We start from the raw sequence: 16,634 nt of genomic DNA, 5'->3' as shown, positions 1-16,634 counted from the left end.
TGTATGGACTGTCCTGCAAATTGCTTCTTTCACTCAATGTTGTGCGTTTTTTTTTTTTTTTTTTTTTTTTTTGAGATGGAGTCTCATTCTGTCACCCAGGCCAGAATGCAGTGGTGCCATCTCGGCTCACTGCAACCTCCATCTCCCGGGTTCCAGTGATTCTCCTGGCTCAGCCTCCTGAGTAGCTGGTACTACAGGTGCCCACCACCATGCCCGGCTAATTTATATATTTTTTATATATATATATGTATATTTAGTAGAGATGGGGTTTCACCATGTTGGCCAGGGTGGTCTCGAACTCCTGACCTCAAGTGATCTGCCTGCTTCAGCCTCCGAAAGTGCTGGGATTATAGGTGTGAGCCACCCCGCCCGGTCTTAATGTTGTGTTTTTGAGGTCTATCCATGCTGTTTTATATATCTCTAGTTCATTGCTGCTGTTTGTAGCATATCCCATTGCCTAAATTTTTATTATTCTTTATTCCTTCCTCATGGATATTTAAAGCAGAGCTAATTTTTTGTGATTGCAAACGGTGCTTCAGTGGATGGCCTTGGACATGTCTCCTGGTGCACATGTGGGAGAGTTTCTCTAGGGTATATTCCAAGAAATAGACGTGCTAACTGGGAGGACATGCTCATTTTCAACTTTACCAATTGCCAAATTGCTCTCCAAAGTGATTCTATCAACAATACTCCTTCAAATTCTCTTTTTTTTTCTTTTCCCATCCGCTGCCCCCACACATTACAAACTAGCCCCATTTTTCTCCCAAACCACTTCTGGCATCTCAGCCCTCCCCTACAACTCTCTTCCAGTCCTTACTCTCACTCCAGCTCTTTTTTTTTTGAGATGGAGTCTCACTCTGTCTCCTAGGCTGGAGTGCAGTGGCGTAATCACGGCTCACTGCCACCTCCACCTCCTGGGTTCAAGTGATTCTCCTGCCTCAGCCTCCCAGGTAGCTGAGATTACAGGCACGCGCCACTGTGCCTGGCTAATTTTTTTGTATTTTTCGTAGAGACGGGCTTTCACCATGTTAGCCGGGCTGGTCTTGAACTCCTGACCTCAGGTGATCTGCCTGCACGCTCCAGGTCTTGCAAAGCCTGAGAACTGGTATGGCAAGGGCAGAGTGAGAGCAGGGAAGAAATAGAGTCAAGCTGAGCAGAGACTTCCGCATCATGAGGGTGCTGGGAGGTGGGGAGGAAGTTCTGAAACCACACACATTAATCATTGTTATTGAGTCAGACAGACAGTGCCTGGTGACATGTAAATGTCAGGCGTTGCCAAGGCACAGTAGGGTTGCAAAGGCTGAGTGTCCACTTACTCCCAATGAGTCAGGAGGAACCCTTGGATAATTCTCCAAAATAGTTTCAGAGTAAAAGGCAGTGGGATATATGTAATTTCATAATGTGGCTGGCCAGCGGGCCCCCAAGGGACATCTACTCATCCTCAGAGGGAGGCTGGGAGCTGTGATGACCCAGTTCTCTCCACACATGGGCAGCAGAGAGTCAGGGAATCTTGCCTAAAACTGCCAACAATTCAATTTTCCTTTGTTCAAATCTCCAAGTCTTAACAATTCAAGTCTTTTAAAACCCATATAGTCAATAACTTAATTCTTTGAATAATGATTAGAATGTCAAGGCCAATAATTTTTTACTTTTGATTTCTAAATCGTGAAAAGCCAACAATGCATTTTTCAAGAAGGCACAATGTCAATACTTCAATTCCTTTTTTTTTTTTTTTTTTTTTTGAGACGGAGTCTCACTCTATCACCCAGGCTGGAGTGCAGTGCTGCAATCTTGGCTCACTGCAACTTCCACCTCCCGGGTTCAAGCGATTCTCCTGCCTCAGCTTCCTGGGTAGCTGGGATTACAGGTGCCCACCACCACGCCTGGCTAATTTTTGTATTTTTAGTAGAGACGGGGTTTCACCGTGTTGGCCAGGCTGGTCTTGAATGCCTGACCTCGTGATCCGCCTGCCTCAGCCTCCCAAAGTGCTGAGATTACAGGCATGAGCCACCGCGCCTGGCTGGTTTGTAGAATTCTTTATATATTCTGGACATAGGTCAGATGATTGAGATCAAATGTGAATCTGGGCTGGGCGCAATGGCTTTCATCTATAATCCCAGCACTTTGGGAGGCCGAGGCAAGTGGATCACTTGAGGTCAGGAGTTCAAGACCAGCCTGACCAACAAGGTGAAACCCTGTCTCTACTAAAAATTTAAAAATTAGCTGGGTGTAGTGGCACTTACCTGTAGTCTCAGTTACTCAGGAGGTTGAGGCAGGAGAATCGCTTGAACCTGAGAGGTGGAGGTTGCAGTGAGCCAGGATCATGCTACTGCACTCCAGCCTGGGACACAGAGCAAGACTCTGTTCAAAAAAAAAAAAAAAGGTGAGGCCAGGCACAGTGGCTCATGCCTGTAATCCCAGCACTTTGGGAGGTCGAGGTGGGCGGGTCACCTGAGGTCGGGAGTTCGAGACCAGCCTGACCAACATGGAGAAACCCCATCTCTACTAAAAATACAAAATTAGCTGGGCATGGTGACAAATGCCTGTAATCCCAGCTACTAGGGAGCTGAGGCAGGAGAATCGCTTGAACCTGGGAGGTGGAGGTTGCAGTGAGCCGAGATCACACCATTGCACTCCAGCCTGGGCAACAAGAGCAAAACTCCGTCTCAAAAAAAAAAAAAAAAGGTGAATCTGTCAAACTTTCTTTTCTCAATTAACATCAAAGATGTAGTGCTATCCCAGCACTTTGGGAGGCTGAATTAGCTGGGCGTGGTGGTGGATGCCTGTAATCCCTGCTACTGTGGAGGCTGAGGCAGGAGAATTGCTTGAACCAGGAAGGTAGAGGTTGCAGTGAGTCAAAATCACGCCACTGCACTCCAGCCTGGGCCACAGAGCGAGACTGTCTCAAAGAAAAAAAAAAAAAAAAAAAAAGACAGTGCTGAGAAATCTCGTTCTCTGCCTGGCCAACATGGTGAAACCTCATCTCTACTAAAATACAAAAATTTGCTGGGCGTGGTGGCAGGCACCTGTAATCCCAGCTACTCGGGAGGCTGAGGCAGGATAATTGCTTGAACCCAGGAGACAGAGGTTGCAATGAGCCGAGATCGCACCATTGCACTCCAGCCTGGGTGACAAGAGTGAAACTCCACCTAAAAAAAAAAAAAAAAAGAAAAAGAAAAAAGAAAAGAAATCTCATTCTCTAAAATCAGAGACTGCCAGAAACTTTGCTGTTTGAAATCACATCAGTGAGAGCAGAACATCCCAGTCTTCTCTAGTGGGTCAGAAGAGCCAGGTTTGATACAGAGACATAGCCTGTATCTACCCAGATGCAGAGCTTCAGATAAAGGGTTTTTGGACACATTAGTCTATATTTGTCTTACCTTTGTGGCGTCCAAGGAAACAAGACTCTGAGTCTGATTCTCAGCCCACGCCAGATGTTAACCCCTTTACACATTGCCAGCTTTGCTTTGCACCTATCAACACGGCTTCATTTCAATTTCACCTAAACTCCAACCTCCCCCAAATCCTATGATAATCCCATTTCTTCCTTTGTTTGGTGAGACCCTCCACAGTTTCTCTGGTGTGTTGTCTCTCTTGCTACAACAAGTTAATAAGCCTAATTTTGTTAAACTACAGCTATATCCCTAGTGGTCTTTATCAGATTGGATTTGTCACAAAATTCAGGCTTTCTCTTTTTTTATTTCCTTTTGAGATGGAGTCTCACTCTGTTGCCCGAGCTGGAGTGCAGTGGTACAATCTTGGCTCACTGCAACCTCTGCCTCCCGGGTTCAAGCAATTCTTCTGCTTCAGCCTCCCAAGTGGCTGGGGTCACAGGCATGCACCACCACACCCAGCTAATTTTGTATTCTTAGTAGAGATGGGTTTTTACCATGTTGCTTAGGCTGGTCTCGAACTCCTGACCTCAGGTGATACACCCGCCTCAGCTTTCCAAAGTACTGGGATTACAGGTGTGAGCCACCATGCCCAGACCATTTTTTTTTTTTTTTTTTTTTTGAGACTGAGTTTTGTTCTATCCGCCCAGGCTGGAGTGCAGTGGCTCAATCACAGTTCACTGCAGCCTCAATCTCCCAGGCTAAAGTGATCCTCCCACTTCAGCCTCCCAAGTAGCTGGGATGACAGATGTGCACCACCACACCAGACTGATTTTTAAAAAATTTCTGTAGAGATGGGTCTCACTATGTTGCCTTGGTTGGTCTCAAACTCCTGGGCTCAAGGGATCCTCCTGCTTCAGCCTCCAAAAGTGTCGGGATTACAGGTGTGAGCCACCACGCCCAGCTGCTGTGTTCCTTTACTCACTCATTGATTCATTCATTCAGTGTTTGTCCAGCCTATGCTTAGTTTGTTGTTGTTGTTGTTGTTGTTACTTGTTTTTTTTTGAGATGGAGTTTCACTCTTCTCACCCAGGCTGGAGTGCAATGGCGTAATCTCAGCTCACTGCAACCTCCGCCTCCCAGGTTCAAGCAATTCTCCTGCCTCAGCCTCCTGAGTAGCTGGGATTACAGGCGCCTGCCACCATGCCCAGCTAAGTTTTGTATTTTTAGTAGAGATGGGGTTTCACCATGTTAGCCAGGCTGGTCTCAAATTCCTGACCTCAGGTGATCCGCCTGCCTCGGCCTCCCAAAGTGCTGGGATTATAGGCGTGAGCCACTGTGCCTGGCTCCTATGCTCAGTTTTTCTTTTTTTTTTTTTTTTGAGATGGAGTCTTGCTCTGTCGCCCAGGCTGGAGTGCAGTGGTGTGACCTTGGCTCACTGCAAGCTCCGCCTCCCGGGTTCACGCCATTCTCCTGTCTCAGCCTCCCGAGTAGCTGGGACTACAGACACTCGCCACCACGCCCGTCTAATTTTTTTGTATTTTTGGTAGAGACGAGGTTTCACCGTGTTAGTCAGGATGGTCTCAGTCTCCTGACCTTGTGGTCTGCCCATCTCGGCCTCCCAAAGTGCTGGGATTACAGGCGTGAGCCACCGCGCCTGGCCTATGCTCAGTTTTAAGTACTGGGGTCATGGTGGTGACAGGGCAGACAAGGTCCTTAGCTTTGTGGACCCTGCCTCTAGTGGACGAGATAGAAAATAACTAGGTAATCACAAAAGCAAAGTAACAGGTTATAAAGGAATTGGAAGGGTGCCCAGGGTCGGGGGATAGAGGAGGTGGGCAGAAAAGGAGACGCTACAGTTGAACTGGAACCTGGGTGAACAGATCTCAGGAAAGAGCACTGCAAGCAGAGATCAGCAAAAGAAGTGAAGATGAGGCCGGGTGCGATGGCTCATGCCTGTAATCCCAGCACTTTGGGAAGCCGAGGTGGGTGGATCGCTTGAGGTCAGGAGTTCGAGACCAGCCTGGGGAAAATGGCAAAACCCTGTCTCTACTAAAAATACAAAAATTAGCTGGACACGGTTGTGTAAATCTGTAATCTCAACTACTTGGGAGGCTGAGGCAAGAGAATCACTTCAACCCAGGAGGTGGAAGTTGCAGTGAGCCGAGATCATGCCAGTGCATTCCAGCCTGGGTGACAGAATGAGACTCTGTCTCAAAAAAAGGCCAGGCATGGTGGCTCACACCGGTAATCCCGGCACTTTGGGAGGCTGAGGTGGGGGGATCACCTGAGGTCAGGAGTTGGAGACCAGCCTGGCCAATATGGCAAAACCCCGTCTCTACTAAAAGTACAAAAAATTAGCCGGGTGTGGTGGCTCGTGCCTGTAATCCCAGTTACTCGGGAGGCTGAGGCAGGACAATCGCTTGAATCCGGGAGGCAGAGGTTGCAGTGAGTCGAGATCACACCATTGCACTCTAGCTTAGACAACAAGAGCAAAACTCCGTCTCAAAAAAAAAAAAAAAAAGAAAAAGAAAAAGAGGTGAAGATGAGTTTGTCAGATTTGCAAAATAACCAGAAGGTCAGTGTTCTTGGAGCAAACTGAGTGAGGAGGAGGGTGGGGAAAGATGAAGTACAAAGGCTGAATTTTACCTGGGATGATAAAATAATCTTACACAAGCCTAAACGTATATACTTTCACATAAATTTATGTACCTATGAAATTGGAGTTGCTCTGGGCTCAAACGGCATCCTTGCCCCAACCCCTGCTGTTTTCTGAAGCATTCCTAAGGAAACTTAGAGTATGGGAGAGAGAAACAGCTGGAAGTCCTTAACCTAGTCCAACCCTTTTATTTTACAGTTAGGGAAACCTAAGCTGAGAGAGGAGATGGAAACCTGGTTGTAGGAGTGAGTGGGGAAGGGTTCACGGTCATTCTGGTAGGTAGGAGTAGGGCCAGAGCAAGGAGTCCTGGTTTGTGAACCACCAGCTGGCCGTCTAGGAGTTTACAGACCAGCAGTGCAGTGGAGACAAAGGGCATATCTTCCTTTCCCCAAGGACATTGGCTCTGGAGCAATAACCCAGCAATGGGGGCTTTGGGGTGTCCCTCTTAATCCGGTAGCTCAGCCCATTCGGATACGCCAGCTGGAAAGAGAGGGAGGGATAAGTCAACTGAGTACCTCTCTCTAACAGCTCAATCCCTCCCCTTCAGGGTTAAGATCGCGGATGCAGTGGTTAGCATCTCTGCTTCCTCTAGCCGGCTGTGTCATTGAACCTGTGTGATCAGACGCAAACCAGATCAGTATGACTTCAAAGCTTCATTTTTGAGATGGAGTCTTGCTCCCTCGTCCGGGCTGGAGTGCAGTGGTGCAATCTCGGATCACTGCAACCTCCGCCTCCCGGGTTCAAGCAATTCTCCTGTCTCAGTCTCCCGAGCAGCTGGGACTACAGGCGCCTGCCAGCACGCCCGGCTAATTTTTGTATTTTTAGTAAAGACTGGGTTTCACCTTGTTGGTCAAGCTGGTCTCGAACTCCTGACCTCAGGTGATCCACCCGCCTCTGCCTCCTAAAGTGCTGGGATTACAGGCGTGAGCCACCGCGCACGGCTAAAGCTTCAGTTCTTAACCATCAGGCGACAGCGCGTAGTCTGGTAGCAACTGGAAAAGTCCTGCTGAGATTTAGCCTCCCATACACACAGAGTCCCACCCCGGACAGGCTGTATCAACTCCCCACGGCCATATGCCCACTGCTGTTTGCGTCCAATGAGGTGGGACCTATAGACTGTATCCACTGACTCATCTGGAGTGATTCCGCTGGGCGCCAATACAAGGACCACTGTCTCCAAACAGCAGCCACCCACCCCTCTCTCTTGGTTTCCTTCCTTCGAGTGGTGCAAAGGCTTAAGGGTGTAACCTCAGAATGGGGCCCTGACTCAGCTGTGGGCGAGCTCCTAGAGTATCTTAATTCCTGCTTCATTTCTTTCCATTTTGCAGTTGGGCAAACTGCGGCTCAGAAAGACAAATAACTTCTCCGGAGCGAAAAAGCTGCTTAGAATGTATCCAAAACTCCGCACGGTAAGGACTGAGGACGGTCAAAAGACCACCAAGAGTTAAAACCATGAAGCTGCGGAGTACCGCGGAGACTAGAGAGACCCGGCGCCCCTCCTTCCAACCTACGCCCCTCCTTTTAACTTCCGGGCGGGGAATGACTTCCGGTTCCCCCGCGGCGCTCCAAAGCTCGGGGAGTGGTGGTCTCCCTTTCCCGGAGTCATTTGTGGGAGTTAGGGTATTATCCTGATCTTCCCTCGTCACCCGCTCCCCTGTCCTCCGAGGTGGCAGCTGCGTAGGTGAACGTTCCCCCTGTCCCCTTCCTTCTTCCTACCCCGCGTACGCTTGCTCGCGGCCACAGTGGCTGCTTGCCCCAGGAGTGGGGAGTCCCTGCTTTTGGGGTAGGGAAATGACTGAAATGTGGGACCTGCTGGCTTCTCGGGCTGACTTGGACCTCACTGCAGCTCTGGAGGTGGACCTCGTCCTGGAACCCTAGAAGCCCACTTCCGCACTCGGGCTAGGCCTTCGGAGCCGTGGCAGCATAGTGGGAGGAGTCGGGCTCAGCTCCCCCCACCACAACCGGGATTATTTTTATCGGTTGAGTCATCGCACTACCTTTCATCCTTGTGGCTTTGGGCAAGTCCCCTCCCTCCGAGCCTCACTTCGTTATCTGTGAATGGAAATAACAGTGTCTACCCCATGGGCTATCGGGAGGATCAGTTGTGAAGGAATGCAGTGTGGGGTGTCTGGGCGGCAGAATTCCAAAAATAGTAGCAGCGGTTGATGTCACTGGAGGTTCCTGGGGCAGTAATTTATCAAGAGTTTATGATCCTGAACTAAGGATCATACGGAGGAAGATCTATGTATAACATTCGGCACAATGTTAGATAGGAAGTAAGGGCGCAGTGCACTGGAGTTATTTTTCTTTTTTTGAGACGGAGTCTCGCTCTGATGCCCAGGCCGGAGTTGCAGTGCCGCGATGTTGCCTCACTGCAACCTTCTCCGCCACATGGGTTCAAGTGATTCTCCTGCCTCAGCCCCTCGAGTAACTGGGATTACAGTCGCATGTCACCACGCCTGGCTAATGTTTTCCATTTTTAGTAGAGACGGTTTCACCATGTTGGCCAGCCTGGTGTTGAACTCCTGATCTCAAGTGATCCACCCGCCTCGGCCTTCCAAAGTGCTGGAATTACAGGCATGAGCCACTGTGCCTGGCCTGGAGTTATTTTTTTGTCACTGGGTTTTTGAGCAAAGAAAAGGAGTTATTAACTGGTGAGGATAAGTTTGTGTTTGGTAAGTCGTCTTCTGAAGCTGATAGGATTTATAAGACGGATAAATTGTGGTGCTGGTTCATCTTTAGGAGCCAGCCTTAAGAATTGGCCCACTGACTGCCGGGCGTGGTGGCTCACGTCTGTAATCCCAGCACTTTGGGAGGCCGAGGCGGGTGGATCACTCGAAGTCGGGAGTTCGAGACCAGCCTGGTCAACATGGTGAAACCCCGTCTCTACTAAAAACATAAAAATTAGCCAGGTGTGGTGGTGGGTGCCTGTAATCCCAGCTACTCGGGAGGCTGAGGCAGAGAATTGCTTGAACCCAGAAGGCGGAAAGGTTGCAGTGAACCAAGATCACACTACTGCGCTCCAGCCTGGGCGACAGAGTGAGACTGTCTCAAAAAAAAAAAAAACAAAGAAAAAGGCCCACTGACAGTCTGTTCCTAGAAACCTGGGTTGTAAAGACGTTGGGTGCTGGGAGCTAGAAGAAGTAATAAAAGGGTGTTTTCCTAAGTGGGTTAGGGGTTTTCACTCAGAAAGGTTTTTGGGCAGGAGGGGAAAGCCTGAGAAGTTTTCTTCCTCTTGAGTTGTTATAAAAGTAATACACGTGTGTAGTTGGAAAACAATGCAGAAAGATGTAAAATGAAAAGTGTTTCCCCCTTCTACTGTTTCTGCCCTTCAGAAGTAAATACAATTAATTTCTTTGATAACTTTCTATTATTTGGATATATCAGGTTTTATTTGCCTGTATGTATGTATTTTTAATTTCCTAAGATGGGGGGGTCATACTATACATCGGTCGGGACCTTAGTCATGTTGTGATATGGACAGCTTTCTTACCAGTACTCATAAGCCTGCTTCATTTTTTACATGGCGGCACCACTGAGTGGTTGACTGTACTTCAATCATTTCCATGTTGATGGTCACTTAGGTCGTTCCCAAGATTTTGCTTTCCCACAATGTTTCATCCAACCTTTCTTGGACGAAATATTTTAGTCCAAGTCACCCCTAAGTGATTCTGCTTTTCCCTACTCACCACCCTAGGTTAGCAACAGCTTACTTTGGGGGATGAGCACACCTTATTAACTGAGCAAAAACCAAGATAATATGAGAAGAACTGGTGTACTCCTAAGAATATCCAAGCTGCTGGGTCTAGAATCAATTAAAGTCTCCTAAGAAATGGGTCAGGGAACCTTTAGAGAAGGGATGACTAGGTGCTGGGTGCACGGCAGCAGCTAGTCAGCATTAGTGATTGTTGGCTTCTGTCAATTGTTGCCCAGGAAACGGATTTGAGAGATTCTCTGAGGTAGGAGGGATTTTAAATGTCAACTCTCCTGCTATGTATTATATGTCTGGAGGGGATTAGTTCTTTGAGGGAAGAAAGTATTAAAGAAAACAATGGGCCGGGCACGGTGGCTCACACCTGTAATCCCAGCACTTTGGGAGGCCAAGGCAAGGCGGGCGGATCATGAGGTCAGGAGATCGAGACCATCCTGGCTAACATGGTGAAACCTCATTTCTACTAAAAATACAAAAAAAATTAGCTGGGCCTGGTGGCACGCACCGTAGTCCCAGCTACTTAGGAGGCTGAGGCAGGAGAATTGCTTGAACCTGGGAGGCAGAGGTTGCAGTGAGCCGAGATTGTGCCACTGCACTCCAGCCTGGGCAACAGAGCAAGACTCCATCTCAAAAAAAAAAAAGAAAATGAGCTCCTCTGCCCGGCCGCCCCATCTGGGAGGTGAGGAGTGCCTCTGCCCGGCTGCCACCCCATCTGGGAGGAAGTGAGGAGCACCTCTGCCCGGCCACCCCGTGTGGGAGATGAGGAGCACCTCTGCCCGGCCACCCTGTCTAGGAGGTGAGGAGCGCCTCTGCCTGGCCGCCACCCCGTCTGGGAGGAAGTGAGGAGCGCCTCTGCCTGGCCGCCCCATCTGGGAAGTGAGGAGCGCCTCTGCCTGGCTGCCCCGTCTGGGAGGTGAGGAGCACCTCTGCCCGGCCGCCACCCCGTCTGGGAAGCGAGGAGCGCCTCTGCCTGGCCGCCCCGTCTGGGAGGTGAGGAGCGCCTCTGCCCGGCCGCCCATCGTCTGGGAGGTGAGGAGCGCCTCTGCCCGGCCGCCCCGTCTGGGAAGTGAGGAGCGCCTCTGCCCGGCCGCCCCGTCTGGGAAGTGAGGAGCGCCTCTGCCCGGCTGCCCCGTCTGGGAAGTGAGGAGCGCCTCTGCCCGGCCGCCACCCCGTCTGGGAGGAAGTGAGGAGCGCCTCTGCCCGGCCGCCCCGTCTGTGAAGTGAGGAGCGCCTCTGCCCGGCCGCCCATCGTCTGGGAGGTGAGGAGGACCTCTGCCCGGCCGCCCCGTCTGGGATGTGAGGAGCGCCTCTGCCCGGCCGCCCCATCTGGGATGTGAGGAGCGCCTCTGCCCGGCCGCCCCGTCTGGGAGGTGAGGAGCGCCTCTGCCCGGCCGCCCCGTCTGGGAGGTGAGGAGCGCCTCTGCCCGGCCGCCCCGTCTGGGAGGTGAGGAGGACCTCTGCCCGGCCGCCCCGTCTGGGAGGAAGTGAGGAGCGCCTCTGCCCGGCCGCCCCGTCTGGGAGGTGAGGAACACCTCTGTCCGGCCGCCCCATCTGGGAAGTGAGGAGCGCCTCTGCCCGGCCGCCACCCCGTCTGGGAGGAAGTGAGGAGCGCCTCTGCCCGGCCGCCCCGTCTGGGAAGTGAGGAGCGCCTCTGCCCGGCCGCCCTGTGTGGGAGGTGAGGAGCGCCTCTGCCTGGCTGCCACCCTGTCTGGGAGGAAGTGAGGAGCGCCTCTGCCCAGCCGCCCCGTCTGGGAGGTGAGGAGCGCCTCTACCTGGCCGCCCATCGTCTGGGAAGTGAGGAGCGCCTCTGCCCGGCTGCCCTGTCTGGGAGGTGAGGAGCGCCTCTGCCCGGCCACCCTGTCTGGGAGGTGTACCCAACAGCTCCGAAGAGACAGCGACCATCGGGAGTGGGCCATGGCGGTTTTGTTGAAAAGAAGGGGGGGATGTGTGGGAAAAAGAAAGGAGAGATCAGATTGTTGCTGTGTCTGTGTAGAAAGAGGTGGGCGTAGGAGACTCCAGTTTGTTCTGACTAGGAGAAATTCTTCCGCCTTGGGATGCTGTTGATCTATGGCCTTTCCCCCAGCCCCGTGCTCTCTAAAACATGTGCTGTGTCAACTCGGGGTTAAATGGATTAAGGGCGGTGCAAGATTGCTTTGTTAAACAGATGCTTGAAGGCAGCATGCTCTTTAAGAGTCATCACCACTCCCTAATCTCAAGTACCCAGGGACACAAACACTGCAGAAGGCCGCAGGGTCCTCTGCCTAGGAAAACCAGAGACCTTTGTTCATGTGTTTATCTCCTGACCTTCTCTCCACTATCATCCTATGACCCTGCCATATCCCCCTCTCGAGAAACACCCAAGAATCATCAATAAATACTTCATAAAAAAAAAAAAAAGAAAACTAGTAAAGAGGAAAAGGTCCAATATTTGGAAAAACAGCAGGTTTAGAGGAAGTACATAGAATCTAAGAACAAATGATGTTTATTTTGTTAGACTCGCATGTAATTATTTTGTACTTCCCTGATTTTGCTTTATCTTTGTTAATGCTATAATTAAAAACACATTTGGGTAAATAAATAAATAAATAAATAAAAGAAAATGATGATCCTTGAAAAGTGACTGCGTCATGGGGCTGTACCCTAATGTGAGAATTAATTTAGTCATTTCTGTTATTTGAACTCTGTCTCTTGTTTTAAAGTTAATTAACATAGGATGTGTTTTCCTATAAATAACTCCTCTTTTGAACTGGGGCCCTAGCCCAAATGAAGCAAACACTTTTTTTCTGACATTTTACAGGTATTTAATTTGCCCCCCCCACACCCCCCCGCCAACGACTATAGCTGGTTTGATAATCCTGGAGCTCTCAAATATCCAAAGGGTTGGAAGTGTACTCTGTTAGGATTTTGACAAGTCTCATATACTGATCAGAGGTGCTTCATTCTTGATCTTAATCTGGGTTCTTTTTTTTTTTTGGAGGCGAGGACTCTGTTGCCCAGGCTGGAGTGCAGTGGCATGATCACGGCTCACTGCAGCCTCTACCTCCCAGGCTCAGGTGGTTCTCCTACCTCAGCCTCCCTAGTAGCTGGGACTACAGGCATGTGCCACCACACCCAGATAATTTTTTTTTTTTTTGTATTTTTTGTAGAGATAGGGTTTTGCCATGTTACCCCCTTCGAGGCCGGTCTCAAATTCCTGGGCTCAAGTGATCCACCTTTTTTTTTTTTTTTTTTTTTTGAGATGGAGTTTTGCTCTTGTTGTCCAGGCTGGAGTACAGTGGCACGATCTCAGCTCACAGCAACCTCTGCCTCCTGGGTTCAAGCCATTCTTCTGCCTCAGCCTCCCGAGTAGCTGGGATTACAGGCATGTGCCACCATCCTCAGCTAATTTTTGTAATTTTAGTAGAGACAGGGTTTCTCCATGTTGGTCAGGCTGGTCTCGAACTCCTGACCTCAGGTGATCCACCCACCTTGGCCTCCCAAAGTGCTGGGATTACAGGCGTGAGCCACAGAGCCCGGCCATAATTTTTGTATTTTTAGTAGAGATGGGGTTTCACTATATTGGCCAGGCTGGTCTTGAACTCCTGACCTCAGTTGATCCGCCCACCTTGGCCTCCCAAAGTGCTGGGATTACAGGCATGAGCTACCTTGCCTGGCTTTCTTTTTCTTTTTTTTAAGAGCTCTTGCTGTGTTGCTCAGGCTGGAGTGCAGTGGCTATTCACAGGTGCAATCAGTGCACTGCTCCTTTGAAGTACTTGTTAATGTTTGCTATTCTTTAATCATGATGAAAGAGATGGAGGGAGGTAGAAAGTCAGTAGATTAGATATAAATGAACTGACCTTATTCTCCTCTTTTAGCTCTTCTTCATAAATTGCTTTGTAGACACAGCAAATGTTATATAAAAATGGTTGGAGGGGCCAGGCCTGGTGGCTCATGCCTGTAATCCCAGCACTTTGGGAGGCCGATGGCGGCAGATTACGAGGTCAGGAGTTCGAGACCAGCCTGATCAACCTGGTGAAAGCCTATCTCTACTAAAAATACAAAATATAGCTGGAGGTGGTGGCACGTGTCTGTAATCCCAGCCACTCAGGAGGCTGAGGCAGGAGAATTGCTTGAACCTGGGAGGCGGAGGTTGCGGTGAGCCGAAATCGTGCCATTGCACTCCAGCCTGAACAACAGGGCAAGACACTGTCTCCAAAAAAGAAAAAAAAAATGGTTGGAGGAAGCAAACACCCATGATTTTAAAGCCCTCTTCCAAGCAAATCATGTGCATATGCAATTCTTGTTTCAACGTAAGGTAAAATACTTCATAGTGAGAGACAAAATGAATGCACGATTCTCTAGCAAGGCCAGTATTCTTCAATCGGCTTTGAGAACCTACATTTCTTATTTTGGTAAACCACTGTCATGTTTTCTCAATTGTGTTAATTGATCTACCAAGAAGAAGACAAAAATAGAGTTTCTAGTAGCTTTATTAAGAAACCCTGTTAAGATTGGAAGGCTGATGGAACCTGGGTCTGGACCAGATCCATGAGATCAGAGTGGTTTAACAGCTTTTATGGTCTGTTTTTGCTGATTCTTACTTTTCTCTTTGTGCCTAGAAGTCTGAAACGTTTTTTCTTAGAGTTCCAGAATGGAGACTGAAGTGTACCCAGAGACACAAAGAAATACAGAAGTCCAGAATGATCAAATGATATCACTACCCAATGAAATGATGGACTGAGGAGCCAGAAGTTGTCCTACTACCTGCTTTCCAGGTCCAGGTTCCACGAGAGCCTTCTGGGCTCCCACCAGAGAGCCTCAGTGAACACTCTGTTGAAGATTTTAAGACCATGCTAGAAAGCCTCCTGGCAGAGATTCAGGAAGTTCTGCTATGAGGATGCAGCTGGCCCCAGGGATGTCCTCAGGCATCTCTAGGACCTTGCTGGACGGTGGCTGAGACCTGATATCCACACAAAGGAGCAGACTGTGGAAATGCTGGTGCAGGAGCGATTCCAGGCTGTCCTGCCCGAGGAGCTCAGAGCTCAACCACACAGATGTGAGCCTGGAATCAGAATCACTGGCTAAGTGTTGCTGCTTGCTTCTTGCTCAGCCTACATATGAGAAGTCAACCAAGCGTTCTCTTGGATGCGAGATCCAACTGCACCCGTGGGAAATCTGAACTTCCACTTTCTTTGAGCTTGTCTTTGGTTGTAATAAGAATCCATCAAAACCCATGTCTGGATCTCTCTCTGGCTGAGGCAGCTTTATTTCCTACAGAAAGAGTTTCTCTGTCCTCCTGTTAGGACAATCAGCCTGCTGCTTTGGGCTTTTCCAAGAGCCTATTTTTCATCTGCTGGATGCCTCTTTTTTTTTTTTTTTTTGCACTTTGTGACATGCTTTAATATATTGTTTTTATGTATCCAAAGAGGTAATCAACTTTAACTTTCAGAATTCATGAATCTTGGTTTGGTGGCATGAATGAAAGCTTATGTAACCCCACTAGTAACTCATTTGGGGTGCCCTTGAAATATTAAAGTTTGGTCCTCAATAAATATGTCCTGTGGTGATTAATCAGGTTAGCGCTTAGTAGTCAGCAATTGGAGACAGGTGAGATAATTATCAGGTGTAGATGAGAGCTAGCGATAAGAACTATGGCTGTGGTGTTCGTTGTGCTGGGAAATAGGAACAGTCCTGGCCTTTATATTCAAAGTCAAGATTTAGATTGGACAGAACTGAGAAAGGGGTCAAACTGTCATAAGAGGTAAGTAACCTGTCCACAGAGCTGTTTGATTGGCTGTTTCACCATGTCTGTCACCTTTGTTCTATAGCTTGCCTTTCTGCAAGAGAACTTACTGTAAAGCTCCCCAACGCTACTGTGTTTTGCTTTTTCCGCAACAGAGGTCATCCTTGTTTTTCTGTGTGTGGAGACCTGTTCTGTTTCTGACAGCTGACATAGAGCAGTAGCTGTGTCTGTGACAGGCAGGGTAAACAGCAGCAGCCTTCCCAGCACAACCCAGTTCGGAGGAACCTGTCTGCCTCTGTGGCCTGGCTCTGGGACTTGTAGCTCTGCTCCTTCTCTAACAAACTTGGTGCTACTTCAGAAACAGCTTTTGGTATAGGGAGTGGTCAGCTGCATGCTGGAACTCTCGATTCTGCTGGGGTTTGTTGAGTACTTCCTGTGCCTCTGTGACTGTTCTAGAATGGAAATGTAAAACTCACTTTTAAGGAAGTGTGTCATTTTTGAAGAGAGGAAAAAGCATTAAAAATACATTGTTAGAAATGTCGGAGTAAAACCAGCCTTGCTTTTGGTATCTCGTTTTGAAATAGCACCAAGATAAAATATTTTTTATTTTTTAAAAAATTACAGGCCGGGTGCAGTGGCTTACGCCTGTAATCCCAGCACTTTGGGAGGCCGAGGCGGGCGGATCACGATGTGAGGAGATCGAGACCATCCTGGCTAACACGGTGAAACCCCGTCTCTACTAAAAATACAAAAAAATTAGTCGGGCGCCTGTAGTCTCAGCTACTCAGGAGGCTGAGCCAGGAGAATGGTGTGAACCTGGGAGGCAGAGCTTGCAGTCAGCCGAGATCGCACCACAGCACTCCAGCCTGGGTGACAGAGCAAGACTCCGTCTTTAAAAAAAAAAAAAAAATTATAAGCAGAGGAGAGAGGACAGTCAAGGTGGAGAAGTGACATTTTAATGGAATTTTGGAAGAGAAGTAGATCATTGGACAGAAGGCAAAAGCATGGGAATGCAATGGTATATAGTGTTCCGGGAACAGTAACCATAAGATGAGTTAATTATGCTTTCTAGTAACTGTAAGGTAAGCTTTTCTTTTCTTTTTTTGAGACGAAGTTTCATACTGTCACCTGGGCTGGAGTGCAAAGGCATGATCTCGGCTCACTGCAGCCTCTGCCTCCAAGGTTCACGTGATTCTCCTGCCTCAGCCT

General features: G+C 49.0%; 1 protein-coding gene and 1 long non-coding RNA gene across 2 annotated transcripts; one reads left to right on the top strand and one right to left on the bottom strand.

The window, feature by feature from the left end:
• Positions 1-10,184: 10,184 nt before the first annotated feature.
• LOC134759804 (ribosomal large subunit pseudouridine synthase B-like) lies at positions 10,185-12,086 on the bottom strand. The gene is made up of 3 exons (XM_063714477.1): positions 11,236-12,086; positions 10,628-11,049; positions 10,185-10,592 (listed from the first exon to the last, which is right to left on the bottom strand). Exons 1-3 carry the CDS (start codon positions 11,617-11,619, stop codon positions 10,493-10,495), a joined length of 906 nt encoding a protein of 301 aa, XP_063570547.1. The 5' UTR covers positions 11,620-12,086; the 3' UTR covers positions 10,185-10,492.
• LOC134759805 (uncharacterized) lies at positions 10,727-15,234 on the top strand. The gene is made up of 2 exons (XR_010136608.1): positions 10,727-11,147; positions 14,302-15,234. It is a non-coding gene; the product is annotated as an uncharacterized LOC134759805 (long non-coding RNA).
• The last annotated feature ends 1,400 nt before the right edge of the window (positions 15,235-16,634 follow it).

Source organism: Pongo abelii, chromosome 1 (genome assembly GCF_028885655.2).
Source record: "Pongo abelii isolate AG06213 chromosome 1, NHGRI_mPonAbe1-v2.0_pri, whole genome shotgun sequence".
Lineage (NCBI taxonomy): Eukaryota > Metazoa > Chordata > Mammalia > Primates > Hominidae > Pongo > Pongo abelii.
Note: the sequence above shows the minus strand (reverse complement) of the source record. Positions and strands in the feature narration are given on the sequence as shown.